Source organism: Brachycentrus maculatus, unplaced genomic scaffold (genome assembly GCF_059751285.1).
Source record: "Brachycentrus maculatus isolate JH-2025_06_01 unplaced genomic scaffold, ASM5975128v1 h1tg000262l, whole genome shotgun sequence".
NCBI lineage: Eukaryota > Metazoa > Arthropoda > Insecta > Trichoptera > Brachycentridae > Brachycentrus > Brachycentrus maculatus.
In genome coordinates, this window is record NW_028281013.1 from 279294 (window position 1) to 299792 (window position 20499).

At 30.5% G+C, this 20499-nt stretch overlaps 1 protein-coding gene and 1 long non-coding RNA gene across 3 annotated transcripts; one reads left to right on the forward strand and one right to left on the reverse strand.

Moving 5' to 3' along the window:
• The first annotated feature begins 4028 nt into the window (after nt 1-4028).
• On the forward strand, nt 4029-12916 carry LOC148305777 (cystathionine gamma-lyase-like). Of its 2 annotated transcripts, none has more exons than XM_088266142.1 (8): nt 4029-4277; nt 5179-5332; nt 6893-7089; nt 8903-8993; nt 9869-10136; nt 10528-10680; nt 11977-12151; nt 12741-12916. In XM_088266142.1, exons 2-8 carry the CDS (start codon nt 5180-5182, stop codon nt 12889-12891), a joined length of 1188 nt encoding a protein of 395 aa, XP_088122268.1. In that variant the 5' UTR covers nt 4029-4277; nt 5179; the 3' UTR covers nt 12892-12916. The 2 variants fall into 2 exon arrangements, with proteins under 2 accessions (XP_088122268.1, XP_088122267.1); XM_088266141.1 differs by lacking the exon at nt 4029-4277 and adding an exon at nt 4323-4455.
• A 126-nt stretch (nt 12917-13042) lies between these two features.
• Nucleotides 13043-17039, reverse strand: LOC148305778 (uncharacterized). Its single transcript, XR_015838113.1, has 4 exons — nt 16711-17039; nt 16298-16616; nt 15231-15330; nt 13043-14356 (listed from the first exon to the last, which is right to left on the reverse strand). It is a non-coding gene; the product is annotated as an uncharacterized LOC148305778 (long non-coding RNA).
• Between the last annotated feature and the right edge of the window lie 3460 nt (nt 17040-20499).

The window sequence follows — 20499 nt, forward strand, 5'->3', positions numbered from 1 at the left end:
ATCGATGTAAACCTAAAATGGCGACATTTTCTTAGTGCCATCTGTGAACGAACGCCAAAGCTCCGCGAGGGGTGTTTGGTAAAGTAGGAGTTTTTCATGAGGAATTGATAATAATTTAAATATTTCCTTTGTATTATAATAATTTTTGTATCATAATATTTTAATTTAAGCTATTAAAAATATGTTTTCAGTAATAATATCACCTTAAAGCATTTCTCTTCCGAACCATAATATAATGGGTTGTCTAACTTTTAGGAACCAGTGTAAATTCAATAAATTGGAGATAAGGTGCACAAAATGTTTTCAAATATTTAGAAACGTGTGCTGAAAAAACAATTTCATTGATTCTTAATAAAGATAATAAATAATATAAATAGTATTAAAATAATTCTAAAAAATACTAAGATAATAATTATATGAATAGTATTCAAATCATTCCAACAATATGGGCGTTTATGCACTACACGGAAATTGACCGTCCGGTACTTAAGTTGGCGTTTTAAAACGATGATTGGATTGGATTGGCTTGGATTGGCTTGTTCTTTTGTCCATCTTTCTTCGGATGTATAATATTATATATATATATATATATATATATATATATATATATATATATATATATATATATATATATATATATATATATGTATATTTATATATATATATATATATATATATATATATATATATATATATATATATAAATATATATATATATATATATATATATATATATATATATATATATATATATATATATATATATATATATATATATATATATATATATATATATATATATATATATATATATATATATATATATATATATATATATATATATATATATATATATATATATATATATATATATATATATAAATACATATATTTTTTTTTTTTTTTTATCAAATTTATATTGAATTTGATGCAACAGTCTACAAAGGGAACAGAGAAAAAACAGTTTTGTAATAAGTATACAACAACATAAAGCATTTATTTGCTGCCTTTTGTATCTAATGATGTATATTTTTTTATTTTGATTACTTGGCTACCCGTCTTACCCTTCAGGAGCCAGTTCAGCGAAACACATAAATAGTATCCTGAACTAAAAACATACTAGTTTTCACGTGCACCTATCGGGATTTCAGCCCATGACCCCACGAGTTAAATTTAGGGTTAAACAAAGTGGGAATGTAAATACCTAGCGCAGCAAAATTACATAACTTTGTTAACGTTGTTAAAAAAGTGACATATTTCCTAATCAAAATATGCAGCATTTATAATATAACAGCAGGATTACAGGAAACGATACCAAACAACCATTTTCTGGCACGCCTCCCTAATAAAAATGGCTGAAAATGCCATAGTTACCATTACTAGAGGATGGCGGACTAACAAAGGACGACACCCATACGTAAAACTTATTTATTTCTCTCCATATTCAAAAGAAAGATTGACAAAAAAACTTTTTATAACGGATGCTCGATTATTATTTTTGAAATCGAATAGATATTCAAATTTATAAACGATCAGATTTTTTTTATTTACGAAACAAAGGGTCGCTTCCCAGAATCTAGGGGCGACAGCGTATTAACCGCAGCGCCGGCGGCTGAATTCAGAATACATTTTTACCGTTTGGAAACAAAAACGGATAATGTGTGAGTGGAACATTATTTTGTATGGGTTTCTTGTCATCTGGATCTCCGATTCAAAAATCGAAAGCGGAATCGGAAAACATGTGTTTAATTCAGGGACTTGGGCCTAAAAGACGATTTCCCCTAATAAAACTATCAAGAAACCGTTTTTTTTGTATTTTGTTTTGGTTTTAAATGTTAGTTATGTGTTCATTTTTTAATATATATATACCTATCCTGGCACAAAGCATACCAATTCCATTTTAGTCCACCTCTAGTTACCAACTTCATTTTTTCTAAATTAATATTATGATGTGAATTTATTTGAAATTGTGACTATTTTCATATGTAATCAGTCTGTAAATAATAGTATTATTTGATAATGGTGCTCTCCTTTACACCCGGGGTGGAAAGTCATGCAACACACTTACACTCCCTTTTTTCGACTAAAAATACAAAACAATATAATTAAGATGAAAGTGTAAATTTGAATGATCGATGATTTGAAAATAAAATAACGAATGAGTATCGGAATAAGATTTGGAATCATATTTGGCCTTTTTCCGTCTCGAGTTCTCTTGAAGATCAATTTGGGCTGGTCTATTTTCTTGCATTTTATTTATATGGGTATTCCGGAATCGTCTTCGCTGTCCCCATCTGACTATATTCTCCGTACTATACATGTTACCGAATTTCCGTATTCCTTATTCGGTATTTTAACGTGTTTCCCGTTATGCACTTCAATGTCTGTATTTCTGAAGTTCTTAGAAAAGATTTGGTTCTTGGTGTGCCTGCTTTGGTCTCTATCCCATATGTGGCACGTATTATGTCATATCATAACTAATTTTTTTTTGTTTAAAAATGTAATGCAGTTTGATTATCTGGTTAAGGGTAAAATAAAAATAAACATTTTTTTTAATTATTTTTTTTTAATAAAAATATATTGATTCCATATATGGGACTACATGCTGTTAGGTGTGTAAAAAGATTTGACCATATATGACCTTATTCAGTAAATGGTAAGACAAACAGAAAGAATTTGAAAAACAAAACTTTCATGCCATTTACATTTTATGAGTGTATAACGTATTAACATTACGTATTAACAGTTGTTAACTGAATGATAATATCTATTAAATTGCATTAAATAAATATAGCAATTTGAAACTACGAATGGCCACTCCCTCCACATATTTATAAAGTAACATGTTTTAAATTATAATTTGATTTGACGAAATTTCTAAACGACTGGGACACACTGTTGCCTTAACCACCACTCCCATAACAGGCTTTAATTTTACACCCAAACCGCACCCATCATTCAATCGCACGCACTGTCAACAACAACCCGTACCTACACATACACACGAGGAGTCAATCATTGTCACCAATTCCACTTTTGTCTTAAAATTCAATACACTATAAAACACAGAATAATACGGTGATTTCGAGCTTTACACTTTGAATGCTTACCACTGAGTTAAAACTTATTCCCAGAATCACTAAATGACATAAGTAATGATAAATTATTGAACTTAATTTGGAACTATCCATAATGGTAACATATTTTGATGGCCATATATGGGACATAACTATTCCGACTTGGTACAGGAAAAGGAAATATGCGGCTAATCGAATATTTCCCTTTCAACAACGTATTCAATTCTTTTAATTAGTTAATTCCATGTTAGCTTTCCGAAGATTCCTAAAACGGTTTATATTAGTTTATATGAATTAACAGAGTTTAAACTAAGCAAGATTCATTCTAAGGAGTTCTCGCTATTTAGTTACTGGCATATTCCTACAAACAATGAATGTATAGTTAGTGCTTGGCATGCAGTGTAGAGTATGGTCAATGGTGACGTGAAAAGCGCACTACCACCACGCATAGATGTATTTGACGGATATATGCGTCCATAAATCAATTTTGTACTTACCTCACATTAAAAAAAAAATGAACTACCTACCTAAGCAAATTGAATTTCGGTTGAACAATACTCGACCCCTCCCCCGGACCCTCGAAACCGCTTCTAACCAATGTTATCTTCACTATGAGGTTAGAACGTTAACTTCCGCATATAACTCCAACCCTGCATCGAAATTACTGTGTAGTGTAGATAACTATGATTTCTTTTTGATAAAAAAAATAATAAATTCGTGTAATATTTTTTCAGTAAGTTATGACCAAGAATTGATATAAAGTTTAAAAATGTCAGACTCATTAGAAATAAAAATTTCAGAAGTAAAGTTCTAAATAACAACACTACATAGTTAAAGCGTTTACTTCCGTATGGAGTCCCGGTCCTGAAATAGGGTAGGAAAAGGAAGAGAGCGGTAGTTTATCTGTCACCTGTCGCCGTCGGCCGCTATTGGCGCTATTCGCTATTAGCGCTTTTGTCCGCGTCCACGTGTTACGTTTTCCGACAGCGTGTGTTTCTAACTTCACATTGTACTATTTTATTTAGATTTCATCTCGAAGTTACGAGTTAATTTCAGTTTCATTAATGTTTTAGTTTTCGGTTCGTTTGGTTGGGTCGTTCGCTACGAGCATATATTTAGTAATCTGTCTTGTTTGCGAGACGCTCGTGTTGAGATTATTTGGGCAAACTATTTTTGTTCTGGGTGATATTTAATATTTAGGTATGTTTATTAAATTATTTATTTTATCAAATTTTCTTGATATATAGGACCTATGGGATTTTAATGTTTTATTGGTTATGTGGGTCACATTGCACTACAATAGTGCGCAGTGTTATCTTGAACGTAACTTAATGGACAATGAACACTCCAGAAATCAATCAAATGTGTTAAATAACTGGTGAGCATGTATAAATATATATAAACATGTAAAATATACCAGCAGGTATATTTAAAAAAAGAATGGGAAAGGAAATGAAGGAGGAATAGGAGAGGAAAACGAGAATAGCACAAAAGCTACGGCACTCAGAATTGCTTATCTGTAATTCAGTCTGAGCTCCTTCACTTACGTCATTTACATACCAAAAAAAAGATTCCAGTCCTGTATTCATGAATGTTGAGCGCAGAACTAACACTCTGCCTGCACGCGAGTAAATACTACATCGATGCAATATTATGCCTTATGCGCCACATAGGGGCCAGAATAAAAATGTATAAGATTTCTAGATATGCTACTTGGTATGGTGTGGCCGAGTTATCCGGACTACCGGGTTACCGAGTGCTGAGTTTTTGGGACTCACATAAGTACTCAATCTTTTTAATGCTTGATAAAAATATATTCACTTCACACTTTTTTGTCGCTTTCCTGTAATTTTAGTATTATCTTGGAAAAGTTGGAATTGATATGTTCAAACGCTGGGGAGTCAATGTAACCTTACAAAACAAATATCTTGGAATAGTTGGAATTGATACGTTCAAAGGGTGGGGAGTTAATGTAACCTTACAAAACAAATATTCTGGAAAAGTTGGAATTGATATGTTCAAACGCTGAGGAGTTGATGTTTCCTTACAAAACAAATTTAATTATTTAAATTGGAAAACATTGTTTTATTTCAAATTTTAGGATGAGTGGCTATGGATTTCTTAAACAGCTTCATGGATTTGCTACAAAAGCTATTCATGTAGGGCAAGATCCAGAGCAGTGGAAGTCAGCTTGTGTTGTTCCTCCTATAGTGTGTTCTACAACATTTAAACAAGATGCTCCCGCTGAACATAGGGTATGTAGTATATATAAACTGACCATTTATTTTTGTCCTCAAAACGGGAAATCTACCAATTTTTACGGAATAGTATATTCAACAAAACACATATTTTTCATAGTTTCTATAAATTAATTAAAAGAAAAGGAATGTTGATAAAGAAAATAAGAGGAGTAAATAATAAAAATAGGAAAAAAAATGTGTAGTTTTATTATTTATATAGAGTCTGCGATCTTTACATAAATTAGTTAGTCTTTGCATATGACTCACCAGTCACCTGCTGTAGCCATATGCACCGAAATCAAGCTAGGATTTGTTCAGCAAAGTTATATGAAACGGTTATACTACAAACTATTGTCGATTTTTTGCACATTTTTGAAAACGGGACATTTCGACGTCCCGAAACTTTACTTGGGGACAACGGGACAGGGTATTTAAAAACGGGACGATCCTGTTCAAAAAGGGACGTATGGTTGCATTTAGTATATACCTACTTATATTATTTCAATAAGTTTTTACTTATGTATAAGCATCTTATACAGACTGCGTCACAGATTGCAAATTGGCATCTATTTTAAAAAAAATTGGATGATAATTCTTGAAAGTCATAATGTTGAGACATATTTTTAGATATCTATGTATCAAAATCTGGATTTTTAAAAATTATTTAGTAAGTATTTACGTAATTTTCTAAAAGCACTTTCAGTGTGATGAAAAATATACATTTTTTTTTTAAACACTAAGAAAAATTAAAAGGTCTTTATTTAAAAAAATATGGTTAAGTTAAGTAGTTAATCAGTCATGTTTATTTAACAGTCATGCTACAGTAATGAATAATACTTCATTATCTAAAATGATTACGCAACTTATGTATATATGTATGAGTTTGATACATCTATTTAAATATTTCGTATTTAATATGGGGGCAGATATAACATTGAAATAGGACACAATGTGAACATTTTTTAAATGTCTTCTTGGGTAGAATTTGCATTATAAAGAAGAGTTGTCATTTTATCTAGAGGTCAAGGGTACAAGAGCCTTTTATTTATTTACAAAATGATATCTCTTTTTTTTGGCGATATATGATAAGATTGTTAAAATAAATAGATCTGGCATTAAATAATACTAAATAAGTATGTAAATATATTTTTATTTGTTCTGAGTAATATTTTACAAAATTTTGAAATTTCAAGGAACATATTGAACCATATTCTTTACTAATAATCGTCAAAAGTTTAAATGACGTAATGTTTAACTATACATGTAAAATAACATCTCAACAACAAAAAATATACATATCATTAAATGAAATAATATTTGCTTAAATTGTTTTGTTACTAGGTCAGTCAGGGCAATAATGTTGATTACAATTATTTTATGGTGATAAAATGATTTAATTTTGAAAATGTATTTTGTTTTTAAATGAGATAACTTTTTGCCGTACGTTGTTTATCTTGTTGAATTTTTTTTCTTATCAGTAATGTTGGGCACATTTAGATCCCATATTTCTTACGATTTCATTTGAAAATTCACCGAATTAATGAAATAATAAATCAATACTTTTAATCTGTACAGGGCTTTGAGTATGGAAGATCAGGAAATCCTACAAGGAATGTACTGGAGGAGTGCATAGCTGCCCTAGATAATGGAAAATATGGGCTCTGTTTTGCATCGGGACTGGGTGCAACTACTTGCATATCTTCTTTACTGAGTACTGGAGATCATATCATATGTGGAGATGATATGTATGGAGGGACCAATAGACTATTCAGGTACCAGTGTTTGCTATTTTTCACGACTTACGATGTAACTATATGCAAAGTTTATACAACCAGCATAAGGCACTTTTTTTCTTCATAAATGAACTTTTCTATGTTTTAAGAGTTCACAATTGTGATTGAGCTAGTTGATTTCAACTGTCTCAGTATAAGTCTTTGCCAATAGTTATTTAAAAATAATTTTTTTATTTCTGGCATATATACTTTGCCAATGATTCTGACTTTGTGATTAATGAAATCCAAAAAAAGAGATAATATTTATAGTCAGAAAAAAGAGTGAATTCACAAAAGAAGTGAATTCTTGTCATTGAAAATATATTAGAAGATTCAATAAAAATAGAAGAATTTTTAATGTAAATCATATTGATGACAGTAACCATCAATTAAAAAAAGGCCACAAATAAATTTTGCTAATCTAAAATACAGTCGGAATTTTTTGCTATATCATCTTATTTACAATCGCCCTAGTTGAGATACTGTAAAGATAACTCAAAAATCATATTGTAGTCATTTCATAAAAATAATGTTTAATGTTCTTTTATAGTTTTTAAAACACATTTTATAATTTAATATGTTAGTTTTTGATTAAACTGTTTAATTCAAATAATAATAACATACTTGTCCAATAAGTAAAAACAAATTTAACAAAATACATACATTTACACTCATTGACTAATAAAAACTACACATATAAACAGTTTGAACTCTGCAATGTCAGTATGTATTGCGTATGATTGCAAAATAAGGTTAACGCGTTTAGGACTGAAACAATGCAGTATAAATATAATCATTACGATTGACCTTCAGTTGCTTTACTAATACATAGTACTTTTTATTTCATAAATTACTATTTTGTTACAATCACATGACATTTCAAAACAAGTTAAAAATATATAATTTACCTACAATCCATTATTATTCATTCATTTCATTGAGCCTTATCCACTGATGGTGCATAGGGCACCGTATAGGATCGACAAGAAAACAACTTTTTTTGTTTATAACGGAAATATTTGTGTTTTTATTATTTGCAAAAATACTTCAACTTCATACTATTTCTGTGAGCTTAAGCGGCTTATTATTACAAATAGATATCAAATTGTGGTAGAGTGGGTTCGAACCAAGAAACTCTGACTCGAGAGTCCGCGACACTAACCACAGGGCCATAACCCGACATGTTAATTATATGAAGGCAAGGTGCTTGCCAAAGTCTTACATTGTAGATTCCCGAATTGTAATATATTCGAAAGCATACAGATGACTTAAGTGGAGCAGCTCACGGTGAATATTATTGCTATATAGCTAAGGAAATGTAAGAGGAATAGTGGGGGAAAATGTTCAGCGGGTCAATTGGCAACAAGTTTGCTATTTCTCATCATGTACATTTGTAGTTATTGTCTAAATTGTTCTTAACTATATAATGATCACGAGAAACCGGTATATCCAATTAAAAGATCTAAGCTTCAATTGTCTAAAGTCAATTGTAGCATATCCATCGACAATTTTTCTTTTGCTAGAATTGTATCTCTCAATTGTATACATACTTACTTTGCGTATGAACAAAGTGAATAAAAATATGTATATGGCATAATTAGAAACATAATAAAATATAATATATTAGAAAATATATACATAATTTTTGTCACCAATAGTGATAAAAAATTACACTATTGGTGACAAAAAATTATTGTAAAAATAAAGAAATGTCATTTTACGATAATTGCTCCAATACACTTCAATTATATAAAATGTATTCATGGGCTTAACTGTAAATTTCACAATGATATTTTTTTTTCTTTTTTTCCAGAAATTTTGTTGCAAAGATGGGAATTGATATTTCATTTGTTGATCTTCTGAAAATAAGTAATTTAAAAAGTGCAATAACGCCTAAAACTAAGGTAATTTTCTAATAAATATATTATGCTTATAAAGTTAATTACAGTACATAATACCCTGAGTTATGTAACTCATGACTTATGCAAATAAAAGATATATGAAAGGAAAATAATATTGATTGTTAAGAATATTTTGTATGTCCCAATCTTTTATTTAAAACCACAAATGATTTTTGTTAATTTATAAATACATTTATGTATGAGATACAGGTGAAAAAGTTTTTTTTTGGGAATACAAACATTTGTACATTTTTTATATTGATAAAAATAAGTATAAAAAATAATATGAAATATCTTTTGAGGCATTTTCTAGAAGTTAAATAAATAAATTGGAAAAAAATACTATCATACACATTGAAAAAGGTTTCAGATTTATTTACTTTATGAACAACTGGCACTTCGACCTCGCATGTGAAATGTTACAGCTGGCAGAATGGCTACAGAATGTTACACAGTGTATTAAGTATATGACTTAAACTAACTGAGAATTGTGCGCCCTGTAAATATCTAGACTACCTTTCCAAAAAAATCTTCATACCTATTGAGACATTTATAACATATCGTTAGGAGTAAGGTAAACAATAGTAAATCCAAAATATAAAACGTTCAGGAGAGACAAATTTTCACACAACCATTTTTGGGAAGAACCTTAACATTAAATTACCAGTAATATAATTAAAGGTATGTTTATCTCATAAAATAAATAAAAAAATATTATTTGTCTCTCCTGAGTATGTGAGTATTGTGTGTGTGATATTTTGTAAACTTTTTAAATTTATGATTATTCGTCTCATTCATACCGATATTTTAATATTTATAATGATCATATCATGTTTGATACATTTACAATGCGTATAAAATGATTTTTATTTTTTTAGATGGTGTGGATCGAGTCACCAACAAACCCCCTTTTAAAAGTGATTGATATTAGGGCTATCTCGGCTGTACTTAAGGATGTAAAAGATGTCTTCTTGGTAGTGGATAATACATTTTTGACTTCGTATTTCCAAAAGCCATTGGATCTGGGAGCGGACATAGTAATGTATTCTCTAACGAAATACATGAATGGACATTCAGATGTAATTATGGGAGCAGCTGTTACAAACAACGAAGATTTGCACAACCGATTAAGATATTTGCAGAATGGTAATTTTTAAAATGTGAATTACTGATTTTATAGGAAGTCACTAAATCGTTTTTTCAATTAAAAAAAAAACTGTTTTAAATTTACTACTCCATTTTATAGATTAGATATTAGATTTAAAAATCAGGGAATGATGTTGAAGACTAATGGCCAAATAATTTAGTTTTATTTAATATATGGCATAATATAATGTGTTTAATAATACAAAATATTTTTGTAAGTACTCTTTGATAACACATTTCACAAAAAATTATCCCACATTCAAAATGTTTTTTAATTGTTCTCATTTCATATTATGTTAACATATTTTTTTATTATTTTTAAGTGTACGGCAGATATTTTTATAGCAGGGCTTTTGTATTATAAAAACTAATATTTGTGTTTACGTTTCAGCAATGGGTATAGTTCCATCGCCTTTTGACTGTTACCAAATCAATCGAAGTTTAAAAACCTTGGCCATCAGGATGGAGAGACACATGTCATCCGCTATTGAGATTGCTCAATGGCTGGAGAAGCATGCCATGGTTGAAAAAGTCATACATCCTGGTAAATATTTATCATACAAACATAAATACTATTGGTTTTGAAAGAATAATAAAAAATAGTATTTTAAAAATAAACTAACATAAAATGTTACTACTTTTAGACTTTGAAATTAATTAGCCTGAAAATATGTTACTACTGGTCATATCCAGGGATATGCATTCCAAGTAGGCACAAAAGTAGTTTCTGCCCCACCTTACTAGAGTTCTATTTAGGAATAAAAGCAGTGCCTATCTCATCTTACTAAACAGTGCCTATTCTACTATTTTGACTTTTTTAAATCGGGGTCACCAGGAATTCTTATAGTACTATGTATAGTATTTCCTTGTAAAATAAAATTATTGAAAGGGGTATTATAAAGTAGATGGTACAAGTATCAGTAATAGTTTTACAATATGTCGGGTTGTGGTCCCGTGGTTGGTGTTGTGGAATAAATTAAATTATTGATACCTTTGCATAAACATCACATTCTAACAAATATTAACCATATCCGCTCCCTAGGTGGAGCATATGGAGTCCACAAACTGTCTCCAGGCTTTTCTGTCGGCTGCCAGCTCCCTTGCATCCTCCCAAGTCAGATCCGCGTCCCGAAGTTCTGACGAGAACTGCCGACGAATTGTCAGCAGTGGTCGTTCTGGGCGGCGCGAACCTGATGCCTTGTAAAAGAGGCAAGCTTGATTAAGGCTCTCAGGAGGCATGCGGAGTACATGGCCAAGCCAACTGAATCGCCTTTTCTTGACGACAGTTGTGATCAAGATTTGCTGCGTCCTACGCCTTATCTCTTCATTCCTTACAAAGTCAAACCACCGCACGCCTAAGATTCTCCGCAAACACCTATTCTCAAAGCTTAGTACACGGCTGCTCTGGGCCCTTGTAAGGTGCCATGTTTCACAGCCGTATAAGAGAACAGGAGCAATGCAGGCATTGTATAAGCGGCATTTGGTTTTCACCGAGTATAAATCCGATCTCCAGACAGCCTTCATACTGTTAAATGCGGACCCAGCGAGTCCTAATCGCACTCCCTGTTCCTTTTGAAGGCTGCCATTTTCTAACAAAACTATTTTAAATACTCAAATACTGTCTTTTTATGGTTAAAATTTATAAAAAAAATATTTCAAACACAGTAACGTTCTCAACTATTTAGAACAGTTTTTTGGGGATATGAAAATGGTTATTTATAGTTTTAAATACATACACCAAATAGTTGAAATGATTTCTCTACAACTAATCACCAATAGTAAATGATAAAAATGTAATATGAATGTGACCATTTTATGTAATTGGCATGTTTATTTCTAGGCTTGCCATCACATCCTCAGCATGAGTTGGCAAAGAAACAATGCTATGGTCACTCTGGTATGATGACATTTATTATCCGAGGGGGAATGGACCAATCTAGAGCTTTCCTAAAATCACTTAAAGTCTTCACCCTTGCAGAAAGTCTTGGAGGATATGAAAGTTTAGCGGAACTGCCGTAAGTATTGAAAAAATACATACATACCTATATATATTTTTGTATTCATAAAAAAAAAACACTACTTGTAGGTAAAAGTAGAAAAGAAAATAATTTAATAAAATTAAAAACAGTATAAAACGGAATATCATCAGAAATACTAATCGTTATAATGGCAACACCGATGGTTTTTTTCTTCTTGGCATTAGAATTAATTCAGCTGACTGTAGTATTTCTATTTTGTGCGAGTTCTTCGCTTTGGAATTGTAAATTTGAGTATTATAATTAGAGAAATTACGGGAGGAAATAATAGATGGATTAATCCAATAATTATATTTTCCATACTGAGATTTTTGATATTATGTTGAGTGTTTTGATATCCTATTAAATTATTAAAAGTAATAGAATTTTACCAAAAAATAGGTTGCAGAAAAATATGTGGATATATCATGTTTATGTTTTATTATTATTTTATCCCATTAAATGTTGCATTTATGTACCATGCACTAATGCCCTGATCTTGATGAGTGTACAAATTTTGCATTAGTAAAAGTAAAAATTATTATTTACTTGAATAATTTTAAGTTTATTAACATTGAGATCATTTCAGCTCTGTCATGACGCATGCATCAGTACCACCACAGCAAAGAATGGAGTTGGGTATCTCAGATGCACTCATTCGCCTTTCTGTAGGTTTGGAAGATGTGGAAGACCTAATTCAAGATATCGATCAAGCCTTAAATGCCGCCAGCAAAGTTTAAATCCTAATTTATATAATACATATATATATATATATATATATATATATATATATATATATATATATATATATATATATATATATATATATATATATATATATATATTTATATAATATTTTCTTAACATTTTTACTATCTATGTACGTATATAAAGTGTCAAAAAAGATAAACTATTTTTCAGGTTTTTTTATTTGCACAGTAAAAACCTTTTTCAAAATTTCATCACATGTTCCTTATTTCTGTTTTATAATATTTATTTGTTATTTTTGTAAAATAATCTCTAGAGTAAGTTATTATTCTGCCAGAATAATTGTTCACTGAGTAGGGTTATAATCCCGCTGTTAGTGCTGTGGACTCGACAAACCCAGATTTATCAACAAAAATTTGGACATACTCAAAATGCTGTACATAATTTAGACAATGAAGACAATAACATTTAAAAGATTACCTCTCATGACTTATTGAATAAAGGAATATGTTTGATTGTTACAATGAATAATTTTAAATAATTTTGAGAGAAATTTGTAAAAAAATCTGAAAAATTTAATAAATTTGTTAGTTAAGGTGGAGACTGACCGGAGCATTTTGTCGTAACATAACGTCGTAACATTGCTCGCGGCGAGCATCACTGAGCATCCGAAACTATGGATGGAGCGCTCGGCTCGGTGTACTGACTGCCTGAATACTTGCATCGTAACGTGTTACTTTACGACGAAATCACGTCTCCACCAAAGGATCGTAAGTTTGACTGAAACCAGAGGAGATAGGGGTAGTTTGGGATTTAGATCAGTGAATACAAGGGAAAAATCGTAGTGATTGAAAATATTTTGTTGCAACTTCTATGATCTTAAATGAGGGTTAAATCTACTCCATGCTTGAAGCATTCGACCCCCGCTTTCCTGCAATTTTATTCCTGTTTTCAAACACAAGGCGTTTAGGGTTACCCGAAAATAATATTAAATTATAAAATTTATGTAAATAATAAGAACAATTTTATTAATTTAAAAAGGAAAAAAAAGAGTGGTTAAGTATGTTTATAAATTGAGTATTTATTTATTCTTATTTTTAACATTAAAATTTAAAAATACTATAACATAATAAGTACCTATATTTTAAATCACAAAATAAATTTATATCATTAACACCTTGTTATAACTTCATTGGTTATGCCAAAAGGGCTCAATTTTTTTTAACAAAGTTGCAGTGCATATATGTATTTTCTTTTGGTTGTTTTTTTTGGATATCTTAGTAGCAAAAGGAATGGCTATAAATATATATTATACAATTTTCTTCATTATTCGTTACATAATTGATAAAAAAAATATTATTGTGCACAATACTGAAATCATTTACAAATTAATCGGATAAATCTCTTTGTTCAAAATATTTGGCCACTAAACAAATAAAAAGATTAAGAGGAGCAACGGTATCCAAGACGTCTTCTGCATCAGGTGATAAATTTGATCTGAAAAAATCATGGTATATATATTCACATTGAAGATGAAGTAAAAAAATGTATAAACAATGTCATTAAAATGAGTTATTCTTTTGCGACAAATACACCAAAACAATAATAATTGTAATATTCTCAAATCTAAATATTAATATTCTTAACTCTGGATATATAAATGTTTCTCAGTTAGACCACGTAATTTATGTAAAAATTACAGACATGGTGAATAATAAATACAGTATACATTAACTTTGGACTCAAACTTTGATGTTCATAATTATGATTTAGAGAAAAAAATAGTTGGATCATCACGATTAATATTTATATTTTGGTATATTTAGTGAAAAAACATAAAATTATGAAGGGGAGTAAATGGCAATAAACAGTGCAAGGCGGACTGCAGAACTGCAAAATGGTATATTCAATGTTATCATATTTATTTTGTAAATAATATACAAAAGTTAAATTTTCTAATTGAAAATTCATTATTTTAAATAACTTTACTATATTGATGTACATATTTTACTAATAGGGATGGTACATAATTTATATTTGATGTAATACAACTTTTTTTATCTGTACAATTTTTTTTAAAATTAGTACCTAATAAATATTTAATATATCCTGATAGTAAATAAAAGATCGGTTATAAACAGGTATTAAATTCTGGGCTAAAGAGGTTAAATTAGTAATTACATAAATACTTTACAATGTGGATTTATTCTATTTTATTAAGTTTTACAACTAAGTAATTAAAATATATGAATAGTGGTACGCACAAATACAATTATAAAACTAGGTTTAAAAAAAAAACTATGATTGAGTTTAATCAAATGCAAAATATGTACGGCAAAATTGCGTACAATTGTAATAAATTAAAACAAACCTTATCTGGCTGCAAATTCTGGCCATATCTCGAAGAGTGCTGACTAGGCTTGGAGTAAGAGGGATTTTAAATGCTGCTAATAATGCATAGATCCACTGTCCTAAAATAAATCCCACATAAATCATAAATCAAGATAGATTTCATAGATTTTTACGACAGTTAAGATGTTTATGGTATTTCTATGGATCATTTTGCCATGAATCAGGAAATCCATTTAACAAGTTAAGGTAATTTTCTTTCAAAATTTCTCAGAATCGGGTCAACAGATGAATTACCCACAAATATAAGTTTACCATTATTGTTAAGACCTTAACGGCCGTTTTATGCTACCGCGGAAATTTGATCCTGTTATCGCAGGTTTATAAGTAGTAATATGTTAAATTCATATTTATAACTCAATGTCATCTATGAAATAAAGCAAAAAATGTGTTCATTTGAAAATTCATTAAATTCATGCCACTTTGTCCTGGACTGATCAAATTTTTGTAGGACAGGACAAATTAACACCGTGGGTAGGCTCCTTAATATTAATAACTAGTTTATTGTTAATAAATCAGGATCAGGGAATTAAATATTTTAATTAACTCATGTAAAAATTCTTAAGAAAATTAATGCCCGTTACGTATAAATCTTGAAAAAACATATAAAAAAATACTATTATACCATTAATTATATAAAACCTTCAACCATGAGTGTAAGTCCCTCTCCAAGCACAAGAGCTCAGTCTCTTTTTTGGAGAGGCACAGCGAATCTAAAACTAAAAGTTTGCCATACGTATAAATGTTTAGAAAATATATTATGTTGTACTTAAAAATGTAACTATATTTAAAAAAATAAAATAAAATCTATGGACAGAAAGTCTATGGAAGTTATGATTGGGCGCTGTTCCTCAGCTTTTCTATTTACCATCAATACGGACAGACAAGTGGTCGCTGATCGGCAGATCTCCGCGAGTATGAGTCGTCTTCTCAAGTCAGTTGACTTGTTGTAGTTGATTCTTCAAGGAACGGCTTATAAAATCCAGCATGTCTCAATACAGTCCTCATCTTTATGTTTGTTGCACTTACCCCATCTACGTTTAATTCCATTTCCGGGTGTCACTTCCATTAAGCATTTTACTAATATACTCAGTGCAAATTCTAGTTCAGTCTGTTTCATGGGGAACACAATACTGAGCAGAGGTTTGTGGGTATCAAAAAAAGTATTCCAAATAGCAAACGAATCCCCGACTAAAATAGGTGGTAACTTAACGGAACATTCCCAATCTTCCTTCGAGTTTCTATTTCTAGATAAGCGACATCGAACTTTAGAGAAATCAGACTCTTGGATAGTTTGCCACTCTTTTGTAGGTAGTAAGGGATCGGGAGCTGGTACAGTTGCAGGTAACTAAAAAGTACAAGCATAAAATAGTTTGAATTATTCCTATAATAAAACACAAACATAAGCAAGTGATTTAAAAAGTATATATTATATCACTGACCACATTAGCAAATACGGTTTGACTTTTATTAATTTTTTCGTCATATTCGTTCGCTGAAACGGTTTCAGAATAATGCATTCTTTCAATTATAACATTTTTAACGAATTCCATACCATCTCTAGGAAAAGCCACTGGTTTTTCTGATTTTCTCACATTTACACAAACGAATGGGTTTGACAACGTATCCATTCTATTGCGAATAAAAAGCAAAATGAAAAATAAACTTTTCACGAATGTGTCCAATTTTAACGAAAACTCTTCGTGAATCCGAATAACCTAAAAATTTGCTGTTATTGTAGTTTGTATTTTATAACGTCAATCAAAGACCATAGATTATAAACGTCGTGGTATTTTTAATGTAAAAATAAATAATTGAGTGTTGCTATTTTATTAAAATGTATAAAAATGAGGATTACAACATCAACATAGATAAGTCGCGAGTGTTTTTGCCTAGAATTTTCACTCATGAATTACATGAAATTATTGTAACTTTAAATAGAAAGAGCAAATCCACTCATGAGCAGGCATAGGTTATAAAACTATAAAAGTTGAAGCCTGAGTAGGTTCATGATAACGGTGTTGCATAAGCCGTAGGTAGATTTTGGAGTCACTTGGACGTTAAGTAATTTAAAAAAAAAATCAACATAGGTAGGTACGCTGATCCTCTTCTAATAAAAGCTTGAGGGATCTGATAAAGATAATTTTGTTGCGACTTTTATTATTAACTTGATATATTCGTAATTTCCTTTGATCCAGGGTATTCGTGATCTGAAATTACACTGTATTGATTTCTCACTCGTATACGTCGCAAAAAAAAAATTATTGTCTTTTATTTAAAAAATAAATAGGAAGAAAAGGTGATTAAAAATAATAAAGGGAGTGAAAGAATGTAATGGACATCGAAACCACTGAAAATTATATGTAAAATAAATAATGCACTTATTACACACGATGGCCCAACTAAAAGTACGAAAGATTCAATTAACCTTATTCAAAAAATCCTTAACGGACTCGTACACATTAGTGGTAGCTTGTTTAACACAAGACTATACTAACACGGGTATGCAAACCCGAATACCCTAGCTTTTGTTGCTATACACCTCTTCTTCATAATTAATAGGACCTATTGTTCCTGCTTTACTTCTTCCCATTCACCAGTATATAATGTCTTTCTTTCTTAACTCCTCCGCTTCACAATCTGTATCTCTTTAAATATGTTTCACTCCCAGATCCTATGAATTGGAGAGCAGGACTGATCGTCTTGCGTTCATATTACTGAAAATCAACTTAACATCCGCCCAATCTCATGTGGTGCTCTATACACCATCACTGGGCGGTGACATGGGTCAGAGAATCCTTTGCAAGCCTTTATATTACTTTATATTAAAAGCCTTACCGGTTGGTCATACGACATATCATGTTAAATACATATACATATGTATCATTTACATTAATTATTATTATTATTAATTATTTATATGGTGTTTATGGTGAACAATATATTTTTATTTTTTATTTTTATTTTATTTTATTGGAAGGAAGAACAACAGTTACAATATATGATACATACAGAATACAAAAAATAAAATCATGAGTACCAATTATAGTTCTTCACAACTATACATAAGAGAGGTCTATATAAAGGAAGAGACATGAGACAAGGATGGGATAAAGAGAAAAGGAGATGGCAGTGATAGGAAAGAAAGAAAAGGAAAGGACAGGGAATAGAATTACTTTTTTAGGTTTATAAGATTTCGAACAATTTAGCTTTAAATTTTAAAAGATTGGAGTAGAACATATCAAGGTCGGTACAACATTCATTAAATTTTCCACAACTTCGATAAATAAAGGAATTTTTTGTATAGTTCTTTGTTGGTGCTGGATTATAAAAGGTATGACTATGCCTATTGATTCTAATTGGACAGTGAAAAGGTATCTGCGCAAGAAGATAAGGGCTCTCAGTCATATTATTTATAACTTTATACAAAAAACATAAATCTGATATATTCCTACGTTTACTAAGTGAAGATAATTTATGGAAGGCTAAAGATTCTTCATAAGAGTTGAAACTTAAATGAAGCTTACCATCCATCATTTTTAGAAATTTATTTTGAATACGATCAAGTTGAGCTATATATATATAGCGTACTGAGGGTTCCAAACGACTGAGGCGAATTCGAGGTGACTACGAACATAAGCGTTATATAAAGTTACAAGAGATGATGTATTTTTAAATGGTTTAGTGGTTCGAAAAATAAAACCTAAGTTTCTGTAGGCCTTATTAACGCAGGCTTCAATATGTGAAGAAAACAAAAGTTTCTCGTCCATTATAACACCAAGGTCTCTTAATTCAGTTTTCCTGGTCAGCCGACTATTGTTAATTTCATAATCAAACATAATTTTATTTTTTTTTCTTGTGAACGTAATGCTAAAACATTTATTGACATTCAGAAAAAGCTGATTAAGATTACAATAAGACACTAGATTATCGAGATCGTTTTGCAACATTGAACAATCGTCTAAAGACTTGACTCGTATAAATAACTTGGTATCGTCAGCAAACATGAGAAAATTTTGATTGATATATTTGTTAATATCGTTTATGTATATTAAAAATAATAATGGGCCCAGGTGGGATCCTTGGGGAACCCCAGAAGGAATCATAATGTAATTAGAAGTAAATCCTAGAACCGCTACCGCTTGGCTTCTATTTTCAACATAAGAAATGAGCCATCTAAGAAGATCACCATGAATACCCATTTCGCGAATCTTACGAATCAAGACATTGTGATTTATTTTGTCGAAGGCCTTGGCAAAATCAGTATATATGGCGTCCACCTGGTAGCCCTCTTCCATGGCCGATAGTATGAAATGATTGAACTCAAGCAAATTTGACTCAATCGACCTGCCTCTTAAGAATCCGTGTTGGTTCAATATAATGTCATTTCTTATTACTGGGTTGATTTTATCCGTGACAATTTTTTCCATAGTTTTTCCAAAAAGTGGAAGTTTGGATATCGGTCTATAATTACTGATATCGGATCGGTCACCACCTTTGTGGATAGGAGTAATGAGTGCTCTCTTCCACACGGAGGGAAAACATCCCTCTCTAAAAGATTGTGTATACAACTTGGAGAGCGGAATGGAAAGTTCCACAGCACAATGTTTAATAAGCAAAGGGTGAATACTGTCTGAACCAGGACCCTTATTTACATCAATATTACTAAGGTATTTAAGGACAGTAGGTCGATCAAAGTCAATTATATTCAATGAAGTGCTTGTTTCGTTATCATTAGTTTGAGGAGGCGCCATACATGATGTACTGCCAGAAGAGTCAGGTACAAAAACGGACTTAAAATAATCGTTAAATTGATTTGATATGGATAAACCGTCACAGGAAGATACATTGTTTAAATGCATTGACGACGGTAGATTAGAGTTGTTACATCTTTTGTATTTAGAAAATGACCACAAAATTTTTGGGTTTGTTTTCAAGGTTTCTTCCACACTTTCAATATATTTTTCGTAACATATTTTATGAACGGTTTTTTGACGAGATCTTAAGAGGGAAAAAGTTTGAAAATCTTCAACTTGTTTAAATTTCTTCCATTTTTTATGGAATTTAGATTTTTCTTTCAATATCTTTATTAGGGCTTTGCTATACCAAGGGGGGTATTGATTAGGGCTAAAAACTATTTTTTTAGGGACACGTAATTCAATTATATTATAAATAATGTTATAGAATTTATCCGTAGAATCATTTACGTTCATATCATGGAATTCAAGATC